This window comes from Nannospalax galili, unplaced genomic scaffold, assembly GCF_000622305.1.
Source record: "Nannospalax galili isolate Female #2095 unplaced genomic scaffold, S.galili_v1.0 scaffold833, whole genome shotgun sequence".
Taxonomy (NCBI): domain Eukaryota; kingdom Metazoa; phylum Chordata; class Mammalia; order Rodentia; family Spalacidae; genus Nannospalax; species Nannospalax galili.
The window spans coordinates 546,953-573,487 of NW_008333374.1; the positions used below are offsets into that span (position 1 = coordinate 546,953).

Consider the following 26,535-nt stretch of genomic DNA (forward strand, 5'->3'; position numbering starts at 1 on the left):
TTCTGCCTGCCTCTGTCTCCCAAGTACTGGGATTAAAGGCACTCGCCAAAATGGCCAGTCTAGCCTTTAAATTTTTTATTTGATGTTTTTGAGTGTATTGTCCACCTGTATATAAATGCACCCACACGAGCAAGGCCCACAGCGGGCCTTTGATATCCACAAAGGAGGATATCAAATCCCCTGGACCTGGAGTTATAGTTGTTAGCTGTCATGTGGGTGCTGGGATCTGAACCCTGATCCTTTACAAAAGTAGCCAGTAATCCATGCTTCAACCACAGTCCTCCCAGGAGCTGTTCTCTGATGTGGACATCTGTCCTCAGGGTCTTCCCAGCCTCTTGTTGCAGGAGCTAAGTGGTAATGACCATTGGTAATGACCATAGACTAGAGGGGTTCACTCAAGGTGGTCAGGGCTGGGGACCCAAAAACAACTGCAAGAGCTTCACAATCTTGGGGTCCACACTCTGGGCACATGATGAATAGAGAGTCTGACCCCATCTTAGCATGGTCAGGATGGTCTCCCTTGAGGGAGCCAGGGCCTAAGATGAAGAACTAAAAGCTTGTGTGTAGAAATAGCAGGGTAGAGCAAACAAGGAAGAGTGATTGGTGAGGATAACAGACAAGGCCAGCAAGATGGCAGCCACCCGAGCAGAGAACAGGTGAGGAACAGGCAGCAGCAGGCCAGGCACGAAAGCCTCTGGCCAGCCTTCAGTGAGGCCTGTGGACTCTGAAGGTGCGCCCCAAGCAGGGAGACTGACAGAGCCCTCCTACTGCTCCGTAGCAAAGACCCTAAAGAAATCCCCTGGAGCTCTATTGGAAGTCCCTACGTGGTAGAGTCCACAGGCATGTACCTGTCCTTAGAGGCAGCTTCGGTAAGTGCAGATGAGGTGCCCAGGGCTGGCTGGGGAGAGGGAGTGGTAGTGCTTGGAAGCCCCTAACCCCTATGCTCTATCCCTAGGCACACATCTCAGCCGGTGCCCATCGTGTAGTGGTCACTGCGCCCTCCCCTGATGCACCCATGTTGGTCATGGGTGTGAATGAGAAGGATTATAACCCTGGCTCTATGAACATTGTCAGGTACCAGGGATGTCATCCTCAAGTGGGACACGTCAGCCTGTGGCACAGGGAGCAGACATCCTCCCAAACCCAGTCCTACAAGATCCTGGAGTTTCACATCAACTTGCTCCCATGGTTCCATCCTTAAGTCTCAAAAGCCATTGTGTCACTATCACCCTGAAATGATTAATAATGCTCAGTCTCAGCAGGCCATGCCTAGGAAGCATCGTAGCAGCACCTCCAGTAGTCCCTTCAGGTATCCCCAGTGAGCGATCCTGCCCCATCCTCACATCTCACAAAACCAGACCTAAGTAAAGGTAAGGGTGGAGGGCTGGCTTTGCCACTCGTCTCAATGTGCCCTGGCACATCTGGCTGTTTCAGTAACGCATCCTGCACCACCAACTGCCTGGCACCCCTTGCCAAGGTCATCCATGAACACTTTGGGATTGTGGAAGGGCTGATGGTGAGTTGGGGCAGAGGATGGCAGAGAACCCCTCTTGTTCCTAGGCCTTGTAGTGCATGGAGTTAGGAGAGTGGTTTGGGGAGGAGGCCCACCAGCAGAGAAGCCTTTTGAAATACTGTGGCATGGGTAGGCCCTAGCTTTTGAGTGCCCCTCCTGTGGTGTGCCCTGTCAGCCTCCACACCTATGCCACCTCCCCAAGTCCCAGGAGAAAGACATAGGATCTTAAGATCAGGAAGGTCTCATCTTGGCCTTCCTGTTCCCCAAGACCACAGTCCATTCCTATACGGCCACCCAGAAGACAGTGGACGGGCCATCAAAGAAGGACTGGCGAGGTGGACGTGGTGCCCACCAGAACATCATCCCATCTTCCACTGGGGCTGCCAGTGCTGTGGGCAAAGTCATCCCAGAACTCAAAGGGTATGAGGACAGAAAGCTGCAACCAGGGTGGGGACATACCCTAGGTGGATCTCACTATCCCCAACCCTTAAAGGAAAGTCCCAAGGCAAGGGGAGAATGGACACAGTCCCTGAGTTCTGACTCCCACCCCTATTGTGGAATTCTTCAGGAAGCTAACAGGAATGGCATTCCGCGTACCAACCCCCAATGTGTCTGTTGTGGATCTTACCTGCCGCCTGGCCCAGGCTGCCTCCTACTCAGCCATCAAGGACGCTGTAAAAGCAGCAGCTAAGGGCCCCATGGCTGGCATCCTTGCCTACACAGAAGACCAGGTAGGGCTGAGGAAAGCTTGCCAGGGGCCCTCAGGGAAGGGGTGTGGTTTCCTCTTGCCTGGGAGCTGTTCTGCATGGACTAAGATAGTAACTGCAGGCCAAGGAAAGTACAGCTCCCTACCCCAGCATCTTGGCACTTGCTGCTGTTTTCAGCTAGAACATTTCTTCCTCCTGCATTCATTCCAAGCCTCTGCTTTACACACACCCCCTTCTGCAAGGTCTCCTAACAACGCTGTGTTTGTGGCCTTTTTCCTCACAACAGTGACCAGAAGCTACTCTTGGAACCCTTAACACATCCAAGAAAGCAGCCATTTAAGAGTTAAGTTCTTGATTCTGTAGATTCAGCCATCTGCCTAGGGCCTGGCGGGTAAAGCTGGTGCTGCGTACACACTTAGATAACAAAATAGATCAGTTCTCTTTTGAGACAGGATCTCCCTAGGTAGACCAGGGTGGCCTCCAGCTCACAGAAATTCACATGTCTCTGCTTCAAGAGTTCTGGGATTAAAGTTGTGTGCCACCACACCAGGTCAGTTCTGTTTTTTGCAGTGCCTGCCTAGGGCCAGGCCAGGTCAGGCACCTTTCCTGGGTGCAGATGTCACCCTAAATGCCATCTCTCTGCTTCCATCTTGGTGAAGGAGCATTGCCTCAGCTCCTGCAGGTCCAATCTCACACAAGTGTTATCTGAACAGGTCAGATCAAATCAGCCCAATGCTGAAAACCTGCCCATGCCCTTCTACCACCAGGGCTACAACCCTCAAGGTCTGTGTCTGCAGTTCCTTCTCCATAGACCCTGTTCATAAGGCCAGAATCATGCCATCCAGTGCCTGAATGTGATGTAGGTATAGCAATAAGACCTTGTGATGTGTCTTTTTTTCTTCTTGTGTGTATGTATATGGTGTGCGCTTCTTACATGTATGGACACGGGGAGCACATGTTCATGCAGGTACACATAAGTGCACTGGTATGTGTATATGTGTGAAGGCACAAAGTTGACAACACCTCTTCCTCCACTGCTCTCTTAATTACTGAGGCAGGGTCTCTCACTGAACCTGGAGCTTACCAATTCTGACTAGTCGAGGTAGCCATCTTGCCCAAGAGGATCCTCCGTCTCTGCTCTGGGAGTGCAGCGTTACTAGTGGCCCACACCTGCGTGAGTTTTACGTGGGTCCTAAGAGTCCAAACTCGGGTCCTGAGGCCTAAGCAGCAAGCACTTTCAACCACTGAAACGATCTCCCCTGTCCGTGTTCTTTCCACAGTCCCATTCCGGAAGAATGCCCATCTGCCTTGGTCACTTCCTATCTCTAGATACAACAGAATTCCATCAAACACCACACATGAATGGATGGACAATGTGGTACAGCCGGAGTCGGAGCCCCGGAGCTCCTTCCTCTGCTATGCTTATCTTTGAAATTCTGTCACCTAGGTGGTCTCCACAGACTTTATCGGCGATCCCCACTCGTCCATCTTCGATGCCAGGGCTGGCATTGCTCTCAACGACAACTTCGTGAAGCTCGTTTCCTGGTAAAGGATGGAAAGGACCGGAGGACTGTGGGGGGAAACTGGTGAGGTGGTTGTGGGGGGCTCGCCTGACGCCTCCTTCCTTCCCTCCCAAGGTACGACAACGAATATGGCTACAGTAACCGGGTGGTCGACCTCCTACGCTACATGTTCAGCCGAGACAAATAAAGCGGAAAGGCCCCTCCTGTTTCCCCGCCCACCCCGCGTTCCTGCCCTCAGCTGCGCCTGGAAGGAGGGTGCGGGGCACTAGGGTCTTGCGCCGCTGCCCCAGGTCAACCAGGAAATAAAAACCATAGTGCGCGCACAGCTGCACCCGCGTGTCTCTACGCCCGTCTCCGTGGTTCGGGGCCGGGTTCAAGGTTCGTGGCAAAGGCGAGTGGTGGCGCTTGGCTCCAAGCCGAGTGCCGTTTTAGGAAAAATAATCACACCGCAGGCGTAGAGGCCAGATGTAATGCGAAAGGGATCCGGGACAGCACATCTCTGGAAACCAGGTAGCGGCGGTCGGTTGCGGGCGCTCTGACGTCACGACGTGCGACGCACGGGGCCAGAACTACAGTTCCCAGAAGGCCGCGCGCGGGTCAAGGCAATCAGGTGGGCTCCAGGCCCCTGTCGGGCTAGAGCGCCGGCGGCGAAGCCTAAACCCAAACCCCGAGGAGACGCCGCCTGGCGAATCCCGCTCAGGCGGGACGAGGCTGCCAGCGTCATGACTCTGTTCCACTTCGGGAACTGCTTCGCCCTCGCCTACTTCCCCTATTTCATCACGTACAAGTGCAGCGGCCTGTGAGTGCGGGGCGCGCGCGGGGGTGGAAGAGGGTGCAGGGCCCGAACTGACCCCTCATCGCCCGCTTCTCCAGGTCTGAGTACAACGCCTTCTGGAAATGCGTCCAGGCTGGAGTCACCTACCTCTTTGTGCAGCTATGCAAGGTGAGGGACGCCGGAACTCCACGTGTTTGGCCTCCAGGCTTTCCAAAACCCCAGGAGTCGGGCTCTGCGGCTGTCGCCCACCTTGGGACCGCCCTCTAGACGCATAGGGACTGTGCCCCCATACCCTAGAAGGGGTGGAACCCCAGGAGAGTCCTTGCTGCTACTCTTTCTTAGCACTTTTGTAAAACTGAGAAAAGCCCTGTTGTAGTGTTGACTAAACCATAATTCACCCACAGAGTGTCGTATGGTGCTGCCTACACTACCCACGCAGTCATCCGGCATCTCAGAATCCCCTGCAAACATCCAGCCCCTGTGGAAACCAAGCACCTGCCCTACATCGCCCTAATTTCTGTGATCTTGCCACATGCTCCCTGAAGGACCCCCTAGAACCCAGGATCTTGCCCTCTGCTTGCACACTAACTCCTCACAGTGTCCACGTGGCCTGCTTCTTCAGATGACCTTTCTGCTCTCTATTCTTAGATGCTGTTCTTGGCTACTTTCTTCCCCACCTGGGAAGGTGGCATCTATGACTTCATTGGGGTGAGTGGGACAAGGGAGGGGCAGGGAGTGTAGGTGGGGGGCCCATCTAGTCCCTGTGTTTACTCAAGCCTCAACCTGACCCACAGGAGTTCATGAAGGCCAGCGTGGATGTGGCAGACCTGATAGGCCTAAACCTTGTCATGTCCCGGAATGCAGGCAAGGGGGAGTACAAGATCATGGTTGCTGCCCTGGGCTGGGCCACCGCCGAGCTCATTATGTCCCGGTGTGTGGAGCAACCTGGAGCCCAGACTCCTGGGACAGGACACTTGGGCTCCATAGGGGTGCTGGAGGGTGGAGCTCAGAGTCTGGGTGCTTGAGGGGGTCTTGGTACCAGAGACTGTCTCCCTTTGCCTTCCTCAGCTGCATCCCCCTCTGGGTGGGAGCCCGGGGCATTGAATTTGACTGGAAATACATCCAGATGAGCATCGATTCCAATATCAGTCTGGTATGCAGTCCTGCCCCCACCCCACCTTTGTGCTGGCAGCCATACTTCTCCACAAGACTTAGCCTTGGCTGCAACTTCCACTGCCCTCCCGTCTCCCTGCAGGTCCACTACATTGTGGCATCTGCCCAAGTCTGGATGATAACACGTTATGACCTGTACCACACCTTCCGGCCAGCTGTCCTCCTCTTGATGTTCCTTAGTGTCTACAAGGCCTTTGTCATGGAGTGAGCTGGGTGGGGTTTGAGGCTGGGTCCACATGGGGGTGGGTTTTCTCTTCTCCCTTCCTCATTGTGATTTTCCCCGCAGGACTTTCGTCCACCTCTGCTCACTGGGAAGCTGGACAGCCCTACTGGCCCGAGCAGTAGTGACAGGGCTGCTGGCCCTCAGCACTTTGGCCCTGTATGTTGCTGTTGTCAATGTGCACTCCTAGCTTGGTGTCCCAGGTGTTGGCAGACCTTTCTGCTGCCTCTCTCCAGATTTTAGTGAAGTAAACAGTATTTGGAAAGTTGTTTGTGCCTCCTTTTCTCTCTCAGAAACTGGATCCCTGGCCCACCTAGGTCCCACAGAGCCTCATTCTGGCTTATGGAACCAGGTAGACAAGCCAGCGTCCTGGCCAGCCTTCCTGGAACAGCTTGTCACCCTTTTGTTTTCCAACCAGAGGCTGGCAGCTTGATAATCTCTGAACAACGATCTTTGAACAGGCTAGGGCACGGACAACTAGAATCTAGGATAAAGGTTTGGGGGTTCCTCCTCCTCTCCTCACAGCTTGGCCTGAGCCCTCTTCCACATGGGCCTTTCTTAGGCTGGCTACCTCCAAGGCTGCAGTCTTCCCTTTCCCCATTCTGATCCATCCTCTGTAACAGAGCTAGGGGGATCAGCTTGAAACCTAACTAGGTCACCATCCCCAGCTTACAGTCCTCTGTGGTGCTTCGTTGTACAGTAGACAGTGACCTTTGGCTTTACCCTTGATCTCTTGAGAGCCACTCCTTAAGATGATCTGCCTAGTCAAATTCCTAATGTCCTTCAAGTCTTACAGGGCCACAATGAAAATATAGATTTGAGTCTGAGCTTCTCCATGCTGTGTCTCAGTTCTGTGGCCTCAGACTAAATCCTGTCCTGGGTCTTCTCAAGGTGGGGTTCAGGGTCAGCTACAGCCAAATAGCAGGTGAGCTCACCAACTTGGATATTGTCCTGGATGCCAGGCTCCACCATTGTGACCCTGCCTTTCCTTGGCCAATTGAACTAGCATTTCGCTGGATCCACTCCCTCTTCCTGGGAGGCATGTGTCAGAACCAGGACCTAGAATGCTTTTTTTTTTTTTTTTTGGTCTTTTTGAGACAGGGTCTCCCTGTAGCCCCAGCTGCCCTGGAACTTTCTATGTAGACCAGGCTGGCCTTGAACTCACAGAGATCCGCCTATCTCTGCCTCCCAAGTGCTGGGATTAAAGGTGTGTGCTACCGTGCCCGGCTACTTAGAATGCTTTTTGTTTATTTATTTTTTTATTGTAGTACGAGAATATTGCCTGTTTGTATGTAAGTGCACCCATGTTGTCCAAAGCCTGTAGAGGTCAGAAAAGGACCTTGGATTCCCCCGGAACTGGAGTTAGGGACAATTGTTAGTCACCAGGTGCCGGTGCCAGCCGTCCAAAACGGACAGTACCTGAAAGGGGGAGTGAGGATTGATAGAAAAAAAGGAGACAGAAAAAGGGGCTCACAGTGAATACTGCCAGCCTCTATTTATTTCAGTTCTGTCTTTATACAGAAGAACTCAATTAGTTACAATTGCTGTATTTCCCCACCTGTATCTGAGGGTCAGGGAGCTGGTCAGATCAAAGGCTTCTTGGATCCTTTTGTTTACCACTAATGCCTCAAGGTCAGGTATTGTGAGGCTCTCCAGAAAACTTCTTCCTCCTGAATGGGCAGGTTAAGTACTGGTTTGCATGACACAAACTCAGTAAATGAGGCTGCCAACAGCTCAATGATTAGCAGCTCCCGACAACCTTGTGGGTGCTAGGAATCGAACCTGGGTCTTCTGCAAGAACAGCCAGTGCTCTTAACTGCTGAGCCATCTCTCCAGCCCCTTGAATGTTTCCTTTAAGCTTTATCTAGATGTCAACCCTGCCCCCCTAAGAAGGTGCTCCTCCTCAGACTTGGTCTTTCTACTAGGGCCCCCAGAGAATAAGAATTGTCCCATCCCACCTTCACCAGGCTGTCCAGATCCCATATATTGGTTCTACCTCTGTCCTAGGAAAGGCCAGCTCTCTTACACTGAGCACTGAGCTGTGACAGTCTTTCCAGAGAGCACATCTTTCTTTAGATGGGGGATCCTCCAGCCTTCTTCAGTACCCTGAGTAAATGGACAGGAAGGACCTTGCATGCCCACCTGTCTGTGGAGGTGTATTGAGGTCACTTTTTCCCACACTTCCATCTCATGACCTGCCTGTCCCTTCACATGTTGCTACAAGTGAAGGTAGCAATAGCTACTTTAACTCCATCATCTTAAATGTCAAGGGGACAGACTAGGGTGGTTATGCTGAAGATATGACATGAAGAGATGACAGAATTATCAGGGCCCTAATCCTGGGCTGTTACAGTGTGTTACAGATCAGGCTACAGTCAGGACTTGGGGAAGGACAGTTTATGGGGACACAGAGTAGTTGCTTTACCCAGCCTGGAGGGAGAGTGGGCTCAGAGAAGGATGAGCCAACTGAGGTCTGAAGGTAGTTCCAGTCAGTGGAACAAGCAGAGAAAGGGAAATGTCAAAGCAGATGTACAGGTCTGGGGTCAGAATGATGGCCCATTTTTAAGCATCAAACTGATTTTGGTTCAGCAGGGCTTTGAGACTCAGTAGCAGGGATCAGATCTGATGGCTGGCTAGGGTGTTGACCTGGGCAATAGGGGATTCTAGGCAGGAATAGACAGGGTCAGTTTGAGTTTTTTGGAAGCTGTGCATAGTGGTTTTATGAAAAGGGTGGCAAGCCCAGGCCAGAGTAGAACAGCATGTAGGCAGGAGTAGGAAAATACTTTGAAGCTGAGGGCTGAGATGGTGGCAACCAGTGAGCTAGACTGTTTGTTTCTAATTGGTCAGCAGGAAGGGGGAGGGTGGGGGGGATGGGTAGGGAGGTGACAGATTAAGCAAGGGGGCAGGAGTCCCAAATAGCCCTCATTTGGGGCTTGGGAGCTCCCCCAGAGCACCCCACACTTATAGGGAAAAGATCCATTCTGCTGTCAGATTGGACAGCAAACGGGAGCAGATTTGGGGGTGATGCAAAGGCCACTGTCACCTCAGACCCAGTAGCAGAGGCTAGAATCATGAGCATCATGGCAGAGGAACACTGAAGTCCTCAGGGTCAGGAGGGTGGGGGACAGGGGGCAGGGGAGGGGAGTTGGGTCAGGCAGGATAGGAAGAAGCCCAGGCTCAGCCAGAGAAGCTCCTAATAAAGGAAGAAAGCTGTGCAGAGGCCACCTGGAGGGGAGTGGCCGGAGGGATAGGGGCATTCCCACCAATTGGAGGAGTTGGCTTTGCAGGCGGTGGGGGTGAGGAGGGGACCCCCAAGCTTTGGTCAGGACACAGGCATGGGCATGTGTACAAGGATCAACAGACCCTGTGAAGTGAGGGGATAGGCTGCCTGATGTGGAGGAAGTTCAGACCTATGTCAGGAAGCCCCCAGGAGGGAGAAGGTTCTGAGAACACCTCAGACAGAGCTCAGCGGGTAATAGAGTGGTTCGAGGCTATACTCCAGATAGATAGTGTGGTCATATCCCAGTTTGCCTTTAAATTGGTACCCTAAACTGGGCATGGCGGTACACGCCTTTAGTCCCCGCAGAGGCAGGCGGATTTCTGTGAGTTCAAAGCCAGCCTGGTCTACATAGTGAGTTCCAGGTCAGCTGGGGTCACAGGGAGACCCTGTCTCAAAAATAATAATAAACACATAATAAATAAATAAATTGGTACCCTAGGCAAGAAAATGGGAATTTATCCAAGGAAATCAGACTGAATCTCTACTCCAAGTTGTGTTCTAGGCCCTGTAGATGTTGTAGCCCTGGGTATTAGTTTCTGTGTTGTAGGGTTGTGGGAGATCCTGGCACAGATAAAAAACCTGTTAAAAGACTGCACTTGGCACCAAGTACAAGCAGAGTCAATGTGGGTGGCTTTATTAATATCCAGCAGAACATGAGAGTGTATCAAGGAGCCCCCAGGCAACCTTCCTGTCTAGACTGGAGTCCTTGAGGTGGACATATATGACCAGGAGCTGCCAGCTGCCTTTTCTAGCCCCTGTCTACCTTGGAGGACAGCTACTCCAGAAGGGTAAGAGGAGAGTGGGGAACTTGGAGTTGGGAGGAGGAGTGAGTAGAGTCTTTCCAAAGGGGTGGGGGTTGCCATGGGATGCAGAAGTGGGTACAGCAGGGGTACAGCATAGGTGGTTTGGTGACTGCCCATGAGTGTCATCCCCCAATGCTTCTAGCAGATTCAAAGATGACCTTATAGCAGCTGTCCCTCTAATAGTAGAGTTCTTGGTCCCACCAGCCTGGGGGAGAGAGGAGAAAGAAGACTTAGTGCGGGGGATGCAAGGGAGGGAACCAGGTGCTCAAGTTACAGAGCAGTAGGGCTTTGATTGAGAGGGTCAAGGACTTGAGGTCAAATGTTGAGGGTCAGAGAGCTGTACCGAGAACCATTCAACCCCACCCCCAGACCCCCAGCCTCCCCACTCACTCCCTGGGCAACAGCGGACTCCAAGTTTCCGGATCTCATCATAGACAAAGATGAGGAGGCCAAAGGGCATGGGAACCAGCCACCACTGGAACCTGAAGACACAGGTAAGATGGCAAGATGAAGATGGTGCCCAGGTCTGTGCCCTGCATCCCCCAGCCCTCTGCTGGCACCTCACAGCCCCTCACCGAATGGGCATGAAGTTGAAGATGTTGGGCATCCCTGGGCAGTAGCACAGGAAGCAACCAATGCAGACCTGGAACACAATGGCTATCACCAGGATCCGGTTCCTATGGGAGACAGGGAGGTTCAGACTGACAGTCTGGGGACCAGGTGGAACCTAGAGAGGTCAGATGTGGCAGCAGCATAGAAGATGTGAACCTGGGACTTGGGTGGCAGTGCTTTCTAGTAACAGGAGGCAGCCCTGGTGGCCTCAGCCTGATTCATGGAAAGACCCTGGTTGTAGCCACTGGCCAGATGATAAAACCATATTTCCATAGTCTGTACCCAGCTCCCCAAACCCAGTACTGGCATTTGCTAGTTGGGATCTGGTGGGACTAGGGACTGGAAGGCAGGGCTGGGGCTGGCCAGAGACACCTGAAGAAGCCCTGCTGGAAAGCAGAGAGGCGGCGTGTCTTGCGGATGAGGACGTCAGCAATCTGGCACATCTCGATGCTGATGAAGAACACGGTGTAGCAGGTGTACTGCTGGTACAGACGCTGCCTGAATGTCTGTGGGCCAGGAGGTGGCAGCATGAGACCCAATGAAGAATCTCTGCCATCCGCTGGCCACCAAGTCCCTAAACTCCGTTTAGGGACTGGACTGTGGGTTCTGCAGAACCTCAGCATCCAGCAGAGCTTGGGTGGACGACCTGAGCCAATAGCTGAGGGAGCCATGTGGTTTTCACAACAGGAAAGATATTTCCTGGACACCAAGGAAGGGGCCTGGGGAAAAGGAATTGGAGTCCTGCAGCAGGAACTTTAGGGCGCAGTCACCAGGGCCAGGCAGGTGGCAGAGGGAATAACGTGGGCCAGGCAGGTCTGTCAGGAGTACAGGATGCACATCCCACATGGGGCAGCTGCTGTTCACCCTTGAGCATCAGAAGCAGGGGGTGGAGCCACAGACCGCGAGGGAAAGCCTCTTGCCCCAGCATCAGCAGAGCCCAGGACTGGTGGGGGTGCTGGACACTGGCTGAACTGTCCCCACACAGGCTCAGGAAGGAAGGAATGCGCAGGCAGGGCTCACCCACTCCTGGCCATAGCTGTCTTGCAGATCTTGTAGGTGGTGGTCCTCCCACTGTGGCCGTAGCCCCACACACAGCAGAGGGAACCAGCCCTCCTGGGCCATGGCCGTGAAGTAGTCAGCAAAGCCAGCAAACGACTGGATGGCACCTGGGGAAGGCGAGATGCAGGAGTGGGTTCAGAGATGGAGACACACTGATAAGGGAAGATGGACGTAGCTACACAAAGAAGATAAAGCACATACAGAAAGTAGGGACAGACGTACAGTGTTTGCCTTAGAGACACCGATCCAAAACATGAGAAACAAGTGCAAACAGAAAGGGAGACACCCCCAGAAGTCCCCCCACAAGACCAAAGCAATAACCCAGAGACAGTAGGATTAGAGTTAGATACAGGGACCAGAGAGCCCACCATGGATACACAGGGACACAGCATCAGAGAACCAAGCACAGCCATGTGGAGCCCCAGAGTCTAGCCAGGAAGTTCAAAGGTGGGTGGTGCTCAGAGAGCCTGGTCCTGAGCCCTGGGGCTCACCAATCTGGAAGTAGGAGTAAGCAGCCAGGGGCTCATTGACCAATCTGTCACGCCTGGGGTTCCTTGGACGCAGGTGCATGATGTCACTCTCCGCCTTCTCATATGCCAGGGATACTGACGGGAACTAGCCAGGAGCAGAAGGAAGCAGGGCTGAGGGTGGCCCAGGTCATTAACCCCTTTTATGATGGAGCCAACCACCTCCAAACATACACCCTCTAGGTAAGAACAGAAGGCAGGATCTGCAGTGGACATCTAGCCATACTGCTTAGACAGCCTGGTCAGTTGGCCCCTGTGTACCTCTTAGTATGCCTGGGTCATGTGTCCTGGTATCCCTGTCTATACAAATGTCTGACTTTTGTTTGTTGTTTTGTTTTTGGTGTTTGAGACAAGATCTCTTGTAGCCTAGGCCAGTCTCAAACTTACTATATAGCTGAGGCTGGCCTTGAACTCCTGATCTTCCTGCCTTCCCCTCCCAAGTGCTGAGATTATAGGTGTGCACCACCACACCTAGCAAATGTCTGCTTTTTTCCACTAGTTTGTGTTCTTCTGCTGGCTCCCCCATCCTCTTCCTCCTCATCGCCCCTCCCCCTCTTCCTCCTCATCTCCCCCTCCTCCTCTCCCTCCACCTCTCCCCTTCCCTTTTCCTCCCCATCTCCTCCTCCAGCTCTCTTCCTCCTCTTCCATCTCTATTTCTATACTCTGGTGTCTATGGTATTCCAGTCTGAGTCTCTCTGTTCTCCATTATTATGCCTTTCTCTCGTCATCCTGATACCTCCCCCACCCCCACCCCCACACACAAACACTTTCTCTTCAAGGCCTTGCTGTGTGGCCCAGGCTAGACTCAAACCTGTGGACCTCCTGCTGCTACCTCAAAGTGCTTGAGATCACAAGTGTGTGTCACCATGCAGTTCAATTTTACTCTATTTCTTTGTCCCTGTCTCTTGTTTTGTTTTTGGTTTTTTTTTTTTTTTTTTTTTATTTTGGGGTTTTTTTTTTTTTTTTTTTTTGTTTTTTTTTTTTTTTTTTTAATCTGGGGCTTGTCTGTCTATCTGTCTGTGTCTGTGTTACTTCTTTTGTGTCTCTTCCGGTGTCTTGGTGCCGTCATGTCCCCCTCCCCATCTGTGATGGGGGAATGACAGCTGGGTAAACAGCGTGGCAACAGAGTGGACTGGCCAGGTGCACTGACCCTGGAGCACCTGGCTACCTGGGCTCAGATGCCAACTGAGCCACTTAGCTGAAGGACCTGGGGCAAGCCATCAGCCTATTTGTGCCTTATCAGTTGATCAGTAAGATGGGCAGAAAGAGGAAAGTCCATCCTGAGGGCAGTGATGAGGACCACATTAAGTAATTAGCTAGCGTGAGGCTGGCCAAGTCAGTACCATGTGAGGTGCTGAACACACACACCTGTCAAGAGGGCCCTGCATCTGCTGCCTTCAGGGCTGCGTCAGTGTCTGGCTTCCATCTGTCTGCCTCCGAGTCTATAGAAGGGTTTCTGATTGTCTGTGTCTGTTTTGGAATGTCTGCAGCCCACTCTTGGCCAGACACCTATGTCTGTAAATATTTCTGTTTATTCTTATTGTTTTGAGAAAAGGTCTTCATAGGTAGTCTGGGCTGGCCTCAAGCTTGATATCCTTTCTCTGCCTCTATGTGCTAGGATTACAGGCATACACCACCACAGCTAGATAACATCTCTACTTGTCTGAGTGTCCATGAGTCCTCTGTATCCATGGCTTTTTTCCTGTCTACCTGCCTGCCCACCTCAGTGTCTACTTCTGGCTGGCTGTTGGTGCATATGCACATCCAGTCTCTGTCACACTGTCCAAAAATGTACATAGTGATCTTGGTCCATCCTGCCCATCCATAGGTGTATGTGTGGGGCATCATGAGTCATGGGACTGGGGCATTAGGATTGGAGACTCACAATGTCTGTGCAGAGTTCAATGAAGAGGATGGTGATACACCCAAGGGGTAGAGGTACACTGACAGTGATATAGATGAGGTAGGGCGTCAGTTCTGGAATGTTCTTGGTCAATGTGTAGGCAATGGATTTCTTCAGGTTATCAAAAATCAGGCGACCTGTGTGGGTAGAGTAGGTGCCTCAGCCTCCCCTCAGCCCTCTTCCTCCCAGGCCCTCATGGCCTGCCTCCTCCCTAGCCCAGCCCAGACCCTGCTCCACGCCGGTCACAATGGACGCAAAGTTATCATCCAGCAAGATCATGTCAGCTGCATTTTTAGCAGCATCTGAGCCAGCGATGCCCATAGCTACACCAATGTCTGCCTTCTTCAGAGCTGGGGAGTCATTCACACCATCTCCTGTCACAGCCACAATGGCACCCTGAGGACAGTGGGTGGGTGGTCAGGTAGGTGGGTGGTCAGCACAACACCAGCCCAGGCCCTGCCAATTAGCCACCCTCCTCAGCAGGGTCTCACCAGGCGCTGACAGCTTTCCACAATCACCAGCTTCTGCTGGGGACTGGTGCGTGCAAACACCATCTCAGGGTGGGTGCGCAGGGCCTCCACCAGCTCTGACGGGTCCATGTCCTTCAGCTGCATGCCATTGATCACACAAGCACGGGCATCCCTGTGGGAGAAGAAGACCTCACTCAGGACCTCAGTCAGCATGGGGTACAGGACTAATCACAGGGAGGGCTAAGGGAGGCTTACTTCCGATTAACCTGATCCACTGGCACACGAAGGCGGGTGGCAATGTCCTCCACTGTCTCACTGCCTTCAGAGATGATGCCCACACTGGCTGCAATGGCTTTGGCTGTGATTGGATGGTCACCAGTCACCATGATCACCTGTGATGTGGACAGCACACCCTTTACCCCTTTGATTCAGTCCAGTGTCCCCCACCCCCATTGATACTCATAAGTCAACCAAACATGACCACCAGCTACATGCCTAGGACAAAACACAAAACAGACAACAGTCCCTGTTCTTGCACAGCTGACAGAAAACAGACAAGTGACTGGGTAATACAGCACACGAAAAGGGGAAAAGAAAGCTCTGTGAGGCAAGTGGTGGCTCAACTTCATTGTGTACAAGGAGGCCTCACTGAGGTGATGATATTGGAGCAGACTCAAAAGTGAAGGATTTCAGCCTGGAGATATGACTCAGTGGTTAAGAACACTGGCTGCTCTTCCTGAAACTTAGCTTCGGTTCCCAGCACCCACGTGACAACTAACAATCCTCTGTTACTTCAGTTCCAAGGTATCCAACACCTTTTTCTGGCCACCATGGGCATTGCACAACATGCAGGGGTGCACCTACACACATGCAGGCAAAACACTCATATACATAAAATAAAAATGAATAATTTTTAAAAGGGAAGGAGTTAGCCATGTGGAAATTTGTGGGAAGGGCATCTCTGGCAGAGGGAATATGCAGTGCAAAGGTCCTGATGTGAGAACATGTTCAATTTCTGGAGATACAGCATGCCTAGAGAGAAAAAAGGGCTAGAGGACTAAGAGGCTTTTCCACTCTTAGTTTTTCATTGGGAACCACCTTCATCCCCCAATCTGTTGGTTAAAGGGGGGTTTCCTGGCTGAGATTGAGCAAGTAAGCCTAAACATGACCAATCAAGGTATTCTATCCCCCAGCCTTCAAGGCTGGTTCAGGGATGAACATATGACCCCATTGGGTAGACTAGGTTAAAGCTTCTGAGATGAAGACAAGTTGTCATCTTCCCTCACCCAAGTTACACTGCTTGAAATTCAAGCCAGCAGAGACCAAACAGAGCTGATACATGGGACAGAGCAGATTTCTAATAACACTGAGCTCCTATGTCCAGCTCCATCTGAAGCTTCCTTCCCTAGAACATCAGTATGAGCCAGTCTATTTTGATTCATGACAATTGCAGGTGAGTTCTGTCATCCTCTGTCCTCACCCCACCAGTGGCATACCCGGATGCCAGCCGTACGGCATTTGAGTACAGCATCAGGGACGGTGGCCCGGGGAGGGTCAATCATGGATACAAGACCAGCAAAGCAGAGGCCACTACTTGGAAAGTTCATGGCTTCCACGTCGAAGGCGTAGCCAGGCGGGTAGTCCTTTTCATTCAGGTAAAGCTGGCAGAAACCTGACCAGAAAAAGGGTTGAGGGGTGGGGGAGAGTCAGAGCAGACACTGAACCAGCAGGCCCAGGAGGTGAGTGAAAAGCCAGATCCCCACCCACCTTGTGAGGTGCATCCCCACCCTGCAGATGAGATCAAGGCTTAGAGCCAGTTGTGGGCTGTAATCCCAGCACTTAGGAGGTGGAGGTAGGAGGATCGGGAGTTCCTGGCCAACCTGAGCTACTTGAGATGGGAGGGAGGACCTGAAGCTGAGAAAGGGGACTTCTTTGCAAAGGTTCCAGAGCAAGTAAAGGGAGAAATAAAACTGAACCATAGGTCTATGCCTTCCAGGGTCAAGACAGGGATTAGGGAAGTTTAAGGGAGGAAGGCAAAAGAGGGGAGAGTCAACGTTGAGGACAAGGGTTTGGGGAAAGTCTTGAGTGGAGGCAGGGACTGGGGAAATTCAAAGGCTCTCAAGGACCCAGGACGTAGAAGTGAGGCAAGAGCTAGGGAAAACCAAGGAGATGCAGGCAAAGTAAGCATGTAGAAGGTCGGGGCAGAGACGAGAAGCGTCTAGGGTAGGAATTGAGGCTAAACAGGGGTCAGGACTAACACGGAGAGTCAAGGGTGAGGGTGAGGGCTGGAACAGACCAGCCCTTGGCCAGGGTCATGAGAAAGGTCAGGCCCAGGAAGGGCTGGAATGTAGCTCAGTGGTAGAGCCTTGCCTAGCACGCACAAGGCCCTGGGTTCCATCCCCAGGACCACAAGAAAACAAAAACCAAAAGGGCGGGAGGGACAGGGCTCACTCCTCTTCACGCACTGCCCCGCCCAGTGCGGTTCTCACCCAGCACGCGTTCACCCAGGCCTCCCAGGCTGAGGTAGGCAGTCTGGAAGGCCTCTCGCCACTGCTCATCCAGCGGCAGCTCCTGCCCCTTGATGAGGATGGAGCTGCAGCGTTCCAACACCCGCTCGGGGGCGCCCTTCATCACTAGCAAGTGCCGCGGGTCCCGGGGGTCCTCCAGGGTGTGGATGGACAGCTGTGGGCGGGGAGAGGGGCGGAGTTGCATATTGAGCTACGGATTAGGGCGTGGTCACGGGAAGCGGGCGGGGCTCGGGAGCTCAGGGCTCAGCTGAGAGCAGATAGATCCCTCTGCAGGAGGGCTGTTAGTGGGGCGGGGACTAGCATATGGGCGTGGCCTGTCCCTGTGTGGGCGGGGCCGGCCCCTCGGGCCTTGCACCTGGAACTTGTTGGTGGAGTTGAAGGGGATCTCGCAGACTTTGGGGAAGCGGTCCCGGTAGCCCATGGCGTTGCCCAGCGTCAACTCCGAGAACTTGAGCAGTGCAGTTTCAGATGCATCTCCGATCACAATGCGCTGGGAGCAGGGACGGATGTCAGGATAGGACCCGGCCTCACCAGGTTTCAGACACCACACCACCCTCCCACTCAATTCCCCAGTCTCTCACCTTGGGAACTGGTATGGCGTCCTGGCCAGACTTGAAGGCGGCGCGGTTGCACAGGGTGAGCACACGACACAGCGCCCTCCAGGTCTCTGAGGACTGGTCGAACGTCTGCCCTGAAAACCAGGTGTCAGGGCTGGGGCCACAAAGGAGCAGATCTCCGGTACCAGAGTGGAGCCCCTCCCCTGCCAGGGTTCGGGCTGGAGGGGCGGGGGTTCCCTCCCAAGGCATGGATGGGAACCTCACTTCTTCATATCCTAGGATGGAGCTGTCTCCAAACCCAAGATGGAGTCTCTTGGAGACAGGAGCTTCTTCACAGGGCTGCTCCCTTATAGGATCTTGGACCGGCCACCACCCTTCAACACAAAGCCTGCCCCAGGCTCCCTGCAGATCACCATCTGAACCTTATCCCTGGGCCTCTCCCCATCACCCCCACACCTGACTGGTCCTCTGTAGTGTCAGCCGTGTGGATGTGGTTGTCAAACCATAAATGGGACACAGTCATGCGGTTCTGGGTGAGAGTCCCTGTCTTGTCTGAGCAGATCACTGATGTAGAGCCCAAGGTCTCCACTGCTTCTAAATTTTTTACTACACAGTTCTTACTAGCCAGCCGCTTTGCTGTCAGAGACAGGCAGACCTGGGGGAGAGATAACAGACACAGACATGGGAACCAGTCCCTGAGGCTAGCCCCAGATCTCCCTCACAGCCCCCGGGAGTCTTGTATCCCAGCCACCACACTACAAGAGCAGGTTTCTTCAAGCCAAAAGAACAACAAAATGGGGCTGGAGAGATGGCTCAGCTGTTAAGAGCCCTGGCTGCTCTTGCAGAGGACCTGAGTTTGGTTACCAACACTCACATAACAGCTAACCATCTGTAATACCATTTCCAGGGGATCTGCCTCCCTCTTCTGGCCTCCAAGGGCATCGTATGCACAAGTGCACTTACATACATGGAGGCAAAACACTCATAAAATAAAATGTAATTAATTAATTAATTAAGAAAACAAAAAACAAAACAGGCTTGTTCTTGCCTACCAGCTGTGGCCAGCCTGTGCTTTCCCCAGTCTGCCCAGATATCTGAGCTGTCCCAGCCCTAGCCCTGTTCATCTCTCATCAGCATAATCAAAATGAGAAAATAAACCCTCTGAACCTCCTTGGGCCTTGGGCTGGGAGCTGGCTCCTCACAGGAATCTCAGCCTCCTCTAGTCCATGACCCTGATTGTTCATCTCTGAGCCCTGGTGTGTGCCACAGGACGTGGCCCAGAGCAACCTTGTGAATGTTTGATGAATGAATGGGTGATGGTAGGTGGGGGGGGTGAATGGGAAGGTGAATGGGTAGATGGAAAGGTCGGGAGGTGGTGACAGAAGCCTAGTGAGATGAATAAGTAAACAGAGCTCTCTGTCCCTGCCCCTCTGCCTCCCCCACTCACTGTGACAGTAGCCAGCAGCCCTTCTGGCACATAGGCCACCACAATGGCCATGAAAAAGACCATGGCCCTTAGGAAGGTGTAGCCGATGCACATTGCCACCACAAAGAAAGTGCCACCGAAGAGGATGGCCAGTCCTGCAATGATGTCCACAAAATGTTCGATCTCAATAGCAATGGGAGTCTTCTCATTTTCCACTCCGGAAGCCAGGGATGCGATGCGCCCGATGATCGTTCTGTCACCTGTGTTCACCACCAGGCCCTGCGCTGTGCCTGCAGTGGGAGACAAGTGATAGCACAGAGTGGGATGGGCAGCAGAGGGGAGGTGTTTGGTGGTATGCACCAACAGGTAGTCACAGAAAGCAGTGGAGGTGGTGGGACATGGGAGAGTGTAGCCACACGGGGTAGAGAGGCCGGTGTGACAGAAGGTGGCAGAAGAGAGGCTGTTATGGAAACTGGGGAGGCAGTTTGGTTTCAGTATAGGGAGACAGACCGTCACAGACCTTCCAGGCACATGGTAGAGAAGAAGGCGATGTTTCGGGTCTCCAGGGGGCTCTCGTGTGTACACTCCGGCGAGCGGGTCTGCGGCTCAGACTCTCCAGTAAGGGAGGAGTTATCCACCTTGCAGCCTTGGGCTGACAGGATGCGAATGTCTGCAGGCACTCGGTCCCCGCCTTTCATCTCCACAAGGTCGCCCACCACAAGCTGATCTGCATTGATCTGCAACTTGTCCCCATCTCGTATCACTGTGGCTTGCTGTGGGGCAGAAGTTGGTGGGGGGTAGAAGTCGCTGAGTGTCATGGAGACATGTGGGGAGTGGAAATTAGGGAGATTCAAGGTACTCACAGGGAAGATGAAAAGTAAAGAAGGACAGGTTGGGCCTGGTGGACCACCACCAGGAGATGGCAGGAGCCAGCCTGAACTGGTTTGGAGACTGGAATCTAAAGAGGCAGCAGGCAGGAGGACCCACCTGGGGCACAAGATTCTTGAAGCTGGCAATGATGTTGGTGCTCTTGAACTCTTGGTAGTAGCCAAAGCAGCCAGTGACCACAACCACAGCAATAAGGGCCAGTGCCAGGTACAGCTGCAGAGGAAAGAGGCAGACAGGCTTCCTGCAGAGGGGTTGGAAGCTGCCCAACACAGGCCACCCTCCTACTCCCTGGGTCATCTCCAGAGTTTTCCTCCCTCTGCTAGGAGATCTCATGTGCTGCTCCCTGTGGTCTGAGCCCCTGTCCCCATGTTCTATGCATCCCACGTTCACTTTGCATTTTCAGTGTCTTGTGACCCTGTGTTCTTAATCCCATAGTCTCCGGTTCCTGATCTTCCATGTCCCCGTACAGGGACAAGTTCCTTGCTCCATGTTTCTCAGTCTTTCCCTGCCTCCCCCTTTGCATCCTTTATGTCACTTCATGTTCCTATGTCCTGTGTCACCTGTGTCCCATTTCACATTGTTTTCCATGACCCTGTGCCCACTAGTCCCTGTGTCCTCTTGTCTTAATTGCTATGCCTTTGTGTGTGCTGTAGACCTTATGCCTCATGATTGGTGTCCTCATGTCCCAAATTCAAGTCCCCATGTTTGCATTCCTTTGAGTGTTTATCCAACGTTCTATGACTTTTCAAGCCTTTGTCCAGTGTCACGCATGTCACTAGTCCCCATGGTTTTTACTCTGACAGCGTCATATATCCAGAGCTCACTTCTGCTTCTCCATCCCCTCCATCTGCGTTTTCATAGCTAATGCCTGTGTCTCCATGTCCTGTGTCCAATGTGCCCTGTGTCCTTGATCTGCCCTCTGTCCTCATGTCTTCTGTTCCCCAAGTCCCATATTACAACTCCATTTCCCACCTATGTCCCTCTATCTAAGAGTCATCCCCAGTGTTCCCAGTGTCCGCAGTGACCTATGTCTTCAGATCTGTCCCATAGTCCAAGGTCCTCTATCCCCCAGCATTTTGATGTCTCCATATCCTCATTATGTCCCTTTGTCTTGAGTTCCGGGCTCAATGTCCTAGTCCCCCAAGTCCCTGTGTCCCATCTCTTCCCTGCAGCACCCTCTACTCACATTATCATCAGTGGTAAGGTCACCCTCACTGGCCTGGATGGCAAAGGCAATGAGGCAGATGGCAGCAGCCACCCACATGAGGCACTGCAGACCTCCTGCCAGCTGCCGGGCAAACTTCACATACTCCGGGGTGCCCTTGGGTGGCCTCAGTGCATTGGGTCCATCCCGCAGTAGCAGCTCAGCTGCCAGGTTCGCAGTCAGACCCTTGGGGACAGATGAATGGAGTCATGGTAGGAGCTAAAGGCCTTTCCCTCGACCTCTGCCTGTCTCCCTCCCCTTCCTCCTCCTCTCTCTTCTGTCTTTACTTCTCTCCCTCACTCCTCTGCCTGCCTTGGTCTCTTCTCTTTCTCTGTCCTCTTCTCCTTCTTCTTCCTCTCCCCCCTGTGCCTGTCTCCTTCCCCCTTCCCCTCTTCTCTCTGTCCCTCTGTCTCATTTCTCTCTCACCCTCACCCCTCCGCCTTGGTCTTTTCCCCTATTTCTCCTCGCTTCTCTCTTCCTCTCTCTATCCTTCTCCCTCTTTCTCTTTCTCTCTTCTTCTCTTTGTCTCTCTTCTCTCTCTTTCCTCTCTCTCCTCCTCTCTCTTCCTCCTCTCTGAATCTCTCTTCTTTCTCTCTATTCCCCCACACACTGCCCTCTGATATGTCTTTCTTCTTTCTCTCTCCCTGTCCCTCTCCCCCATCACCCCCTAACTTTGCCCCCCATAACTCACCTTGGTGGCACTGGTCCTGTACTTCTGTTCCAGCTCAGCCACCGACAGCTGGTGGTCGTTCTGGGGCATGGGACAGGGCACTCATTCTTTGGCTTTCGCAGCCCCACCCTGCCCGCTACCTGGCTCCCACTCCCCACCTCCAGCCTGTCCAGCCCCCGAACCCCAGGTCCCACCCCCACCCCCACCCCATGCTCACGATCTCCATCTCCTTCTTCATGTTTTCCAGCTTCTCCTTCTTCTTGCCTCCCCCGCCGCCCGCCTTCTTCTTGCTCATCTTGGCACCCTTGTCCCCTCCAGGGCCGGACCCCAGCTCCACTGAGTACAGTTCGTAATTCTCCTGGGGTGGGGACGGAGCAAGAGAGGCATCAAGTACCACTAGGACCTCTGCCCCCACCCTCCAACCCTGGAACCCCCCCACCCCCGGGTGCCACTCACTGCCTTCCCCATGGTGCCTGGTGCTCTACCCTCCTTGGCCCTCAGAGCTGGGGACTGGAACAGCCTTGATATATCCAGGGAGGGTGGGGGTGGAGCAGAACCCGCTGATTACAACTGATTATGGAGCTCCTTGGGGGTGACCTCCAAGCCTGAACAGCTCAGGCATTTCCTAGTGGACTGCCCCAACCTGCCCAAACTCCATCGCCACCTGTCACTCAAATAAGTAACCCATGGGAATAGCCACATAGCAAACATGGGGTGCTCACTGTATACCAGGCACCATGCTGAGGGCTTTCACATATTGGCTTATTTAACCTTTCAATCCTTTGAGGTTCGGACTCCTCCTTATGGGCGGGGAAACTGAGGCATAGGGTCAAGTAACTTGAGTCCCAAACTAGGACATGGTAGAGTCCAGACTTGGAACAAGTAGATCACCAATCACCTGCATAGTGTCTTCTAAAGCCCTATAGCGTGTGCAGTCACCTATAAAGGAACTTCTATCATTGCTGTTGTGTGGAGAGGGAAACTGAGGTTTGTGGGAGTTCAAACAGGGCCCCTCCAACCCTCCAGCTACTGCCCCACCCCAATCTGCTCAGATGGAAGGACCAAGGTGCATGCTGGGGAAAGGATGTTTGTGTCTGCGGGCCCTGGTCTGAACTTGGTGTTTGGTGCCTGAAGCCAGGAAGTCTGGGGGCCTCTCCATGTACCCCAGACAGGGGCATCTACAGGCAGCAGTGAGGGACTGGGCTGCGGAAATGATAGGGTCCTTGGTATGATTTGGCCTTGGCCTCCTCCAGAATGGGTATGTCTTCAAGGGCAGGTGTGGGTGCAGCTGATAAGATAATCACCTTGGCAATGTCCTTGTCCTGGAGAGCAGGTCACCTGCGAAAGTCAAAGGTGGTGGGCAGCCAGAGCTCCCAACACACCACCTGGTTGAATATCCACAGCCCACTCCAGGAACCCTGAGAGAGGAGGCAGCACAGGCTGCGGGCATACTGACTTACACTTACCACAGTAAACAGGCCCGGGACACAGATGGGCCTCATCTCTCTGAGCCATGGGTGCAAAACAGTTTATGGAGTTCCCTTACTTACAACAACCCCAAGGCTTTCCTGCTCACTCCCAATACCTCCTACAAGATCTGTCCTAGACTAGTTCCCCACTTCAGTCCCTGCACCAGCTCCCCAACAATGGCCTCTGCTGTGCTTTACACAGTGTCTCAGGGCCTTTGCACAGGTGGTTCTACCTGCCAGGTTCCTTCTTCCTGAGACCTGTGTGTGTGGTGCTTTCTTAGGTCCTTCAAGTCTTCGTACAAATGTCACCTTCTCTAAGAGTCCTCCCAGGAACTTTGTACCTCTATAGCATTCCATTCCCTTCCCCCTTTCCCTGTCCACAGCTCCTATTCCAGTCTGACATTACATTTCATTTGTTTGGTGTCCATCTGGCTCCACAAGGAGGAAAAGTGGGACTTGGTTGTGTTTGTTGCTGATATGCAGTTTCAGAACAAGGTTCCCAGCACACAGGGGATGCTGAGTGTTGAACAGAGTTCATCACACTGGGGTTGGGAGCATCCCACAAGCCTAGATCACTGGGCAGGCTCTCAGGGACTCTCACTTTGGGAACACTTCAGATGTCACTCACTGCCTCTCTGCCTCCTAACATGCTCAGGGCCTAAGGCAGATTTGAGGAGGTCATATCTGCAAGTGAAGTCATAGATGAGGAGACAGACACCATCAGTGGCAGCAGAAGGCTGATGGAACTACTTCAAAGACCATTGCCAACACAGAGCAGTCCTCTCTCTGGTCTCTACTTCACTGGTTTTCCCTTCTTTCTCGGTTCTTAATGTTATTGTGCTATAGTAAATGTTAACGTTTAAATATTGAGCCAGGGGCTGGAGAGATGGCTCAGTGGTTGAGTACTGGCTGCTCTTGCAGAGGACCCAGGTTAAGTTCCTAGCACCCACTTGGCAGTTGACAACTGTCTGTTACTCCAGTTCCAGGGGATTGACACCCTCTTCTGACCTCTGTGGGCATTGCACGACATGGGGAAGCTTTTTGTTTGGTTGGCTTGGGTGCCATCACTCCAGCACACAGGATGCTTTTTAACCATCCTTTGGCACATGTTGCCTGTGAATAAGGCATTCTTCTACATCATCACAGTCAGATGACCAGCTTCAAGACAATAACATTAACCAGATTTGAGAATTTATTTGAAGTTCTAGTTTGGCATCCAATCAAAGATCACACCTTGAATTAATGGGCATGTCTCTTTGTTCGCCAATCTTTTTCCAATTCTTGTTTGTGTATTTGTTTGGCCTTTTTTTTTTGAGACAGGGTTTCTCTGTAGCCCTAGCTGACTTGGAACTCACTATGTAAACCAGGCTGGCCTAGATCTCACAGAAATCCACCAGCCTCTACCTCCTGAGTACTGGAGTTAAGGGTGTGCGCCACCACAACTGGCCCCAAATTATTCTTTTATAATGTACACAAGCAGTACTAACACCATGTTGAGGAAATGAACATAGCTTCTGCCCACAGGCTGGATCTGGACAGAGCAGAAGTGCCTCGATGTGCCTGGCACCCTGGATGGACTGTAGCCCAAGGGATGGAGGAAGGGTGCTGTGAAGTATGGTCTCAGGGTGATGGGAAACTCCTGGCACAATCCAGGGGCAAAGGCTTCTCAAGAACTGGTTACCACAGTAGCCAGCAGTCAGGCTATCACGGAGCCCGAGGCAAGGCAGAGCACTGCTGGCTTCTTTGAAAACAATCAAGGGTCAGAATTTAATGCATCTTTCTTTTCTGAGAAAGAAGCATCAGAAGAGGAACATTAAGCAAAAGGAGAATGTTAAGTGGGTTTTATGGGGAATCTGAAATAGTTTCCTAGAACAGTATACATACACTCTCCTGAGACCTGATAGGCTCAGACCCCTGACCTCCCTCCTTCTTCCCCTTACCACTTTCTAAGTGACGATTAAGGGCCTCAGTTTTTCAAAATGATCATTTCAAGGCTGGGGGTGTGGCTCAGTGGTAGAGCTCTTGCCTAGAATCCCCCAGTGAGGGGCTGGGGGGTGTGACTTAGTGGTAGAGCACCTGCCTGGAATCCATCAGTGAGGGGTTGGAGTAAAATACTCTGCTGTAGAGTACATACTTAGCATGTGCAAGGCCCTGAGTTCCATCCTCAGTCACACACACACACACACACACACACCCTGAGAAAAATGATCTTTCTAGGATCAAAACACATGTGGTTTCTTCTCCCTGAAAAGCATGCCCTGACTTCTCCCCAAGTTCAACTGCTCCTCATTTTTCATGCTAAGTATTTTTTAATGATTTATTTATTTTTATTTGTGCAAGTGTTTTACTTCCCTGTATGTATACCTACTATGTGTGCGGTGCCTATGAAGGCCAGAAGACGGAGACAGAGCCACCATGTGGGTGCAAGGAATCAAACCCAGGTCCTCTAGAGGAAAAGAAAGTGCTCTTAACCCCTGAGCCACCTCTTTAGCCCCTCACATTAGGTATTTACCATGCTTCCTCCAAGAAAACTTCTTTGCTTACAAACCAGGGTAGAGCAACAATTTCCTTGGGCTTCCCCATTCCAGTGTCATCCTCTCTCTCTTTCTGACCTTCCCCATCCCAACTGTTATTTTTGAGCCTGAAATCCTGCCATGTGCTGAATGCTTGTGTGGTAAATGCTTGGTCCCTAGTCTTTGGCACTATTTGAGAAGGTTCTAGAAAATTCAAGAGGCCTAGCTGGGGGAAATTGATCACTTGAGTGCCTCTGAAAGTTATACCTGGCCCTAGGTGTCCTCTCTCTCTCTCTCTCTCTCTCTCTCTCTCTCTCTCTCTCTCTCTCTCTGTGTGTGTGTGTGTGTGTGTGTTCTGTCTGTCATGAGGTAAGGAGCTACCACCACCACACACTCTTACCACCATGATGTTCTTAGTCCATAGATGGGGCTAAGCACCCCTTGACTGAACCCTTTGAAACTATGAGCCAAATTAAATCTCTCCCATTAGATTGTTTCTATCAAGTATTTGGTCACATAAATGCAAAAGTAACATGCCAGCCATTACCACTCGAACCCATAATTCCTCCATCACAGCCCTAACTACTCTGGATTGTCACAGTTTTGTGATATTTCAACTCTGGATTCCATGAAGACAGGATCCAGATGTCTCAGTCAGCACTGTGTATCTTGCATTGCCCAGCTCAGGACTGGCCCAGGTTGGCCTCAGGGAGTG

The 26,535-nt window shown here is 52.4% G+C and overlaps 3 protein-coding genes across 5 annotated transcripts in view; 2 read left to right on the forward strand and 1 right to left on the reverse strand.

Moving 5' to 3' along the window:
* The window catches only part of Gapdhs (glyceraldehyde-3-phosphate dehydrogenase, spermatogenic), a 17,767-nt gene extending 13,606 nt beyond the window's left edge, over positions 1 to 4,161 (forward strand). The window contains exons 5-11 of the mRNA XM_008828019.3: positions 779 to 869; positions 956 to 1,074; positions 1,435 to 1,516; positions 1,782 to 1,933; positions 2,082 to 2,244; positions 3,668 to 3,765; positions 3,858 to 4,161. Of these exons, the coding sequence (XP_008826241.1) occupies positions 779 to 869; positions 956 to 1,074; positions 1,435 to 1,516; positions 1,782 to 1,933; positions 2,082 to 2,244; positions 3,668 to 3,765; positions 3,858 to 3,930 (778 nt within the window). The 3' untranslated portion in view covers positions 3,931 to 4,161. The remainder of the gene's footprint in view (positions 1 to 778; positions 870 to 955; positions 1,075 to 1,434; positions 1,517 to 1,781; positions 1,934 to 2,081; positions 2,245 to 3,667; positions 3,766 to 3,857) is intronic.
* Positions 4,162 to 4,315: 154 nt separating this feature from the next.
* On the forward strand, positions 4,316 to 6,179 carry Tmem147 (transmembrane protein 147). The gene is made up of 7 exons (XM_008828018.2): positions 4,316 to 4,542; positions 4,617 to 4,686; positions 5,167 to 5,226; positions 5,313 to 5,449; positions 5,587 to 5,671; positions 5,774 to 5,895; positions 5,978 to 6,179. Exons 1-7 carry the CDS (start codon positions 4,466 to 4,468, stop codon positions 6,099 to 6,101), a joined length of 675 nt encoding a protein of 224 aa, XP_008826240.1. The 5' UTR covers positions 4,316 to 4,465; the 3' UTR covers positions 6,102 to 6,179.
* Positions 6,180 to 9,824: 3,645 nt separating this feature from the next.
* Atp4a (ATPase H+/K+ transporting subunit alpha) lies at positions 9,825 to 25,928 on the reverse strand. 3 transcript variants are annotated; one of them, XM_008828024.2, is made up of 22 exons: positions 25,920 to 25,928; positions 22,056 to 22,196; positions 21,860 to 21,919; positions 21,151 to 21,354; positions 20,064 to 20,177; positions 19,597 to 19,849; positions 19,098 to 19,366; positions 18,107 to 18,305; positions 17,675 to 17,784; positions 17,449 to 17,583; positions 17,055 to 17,247; positions 16,062 to 16,237; positions 14,821 to 14,957; positions 14,587 to 14,737; positions 14,323 to 14,491; positions 14,078 to 14,232; positions 12,157 to 12,280; positions 11,627 to 11,772; positions 10,979 to 11,112; positions 10,570 to 10,671; positions 10,385 to 10,476; positions 9,825 to 10,199 (listed from the first exon to the last, which is right to left on the reverse strand). In XM_008828024.2, the coding sequence occupies exons 1-22, from the start codon at positions 25,926 to 25,928 to the stop codon at positions 10,171 to 10,173; spliced, it is 3,102 nt and encodes a 1,033-aa protein (XP_008826246.1). In that variant the 3' UTR covers positions 9,825 to 10,170. The 3 variants fall into 3 exon arrangements, with proteins under 3 accessions (XP_008826246.1, XP_008826247.1, XP_008826245.1); XM_008828025.2 differs by lacking the exon at positions 25,920 to 25,928 and adding an exon at positions 22,295 to 22,336 and having other exon boundaries at positions 14,614 to 14,737; XM_008828023.2 differs by lacking the exon at positions 25,920 to 25,928 and adding an exon at positions 22,295 to 22,336.
* Between the last annotated feature and the right edge of the window lie 607 nt (positions 25,929 to 26,535).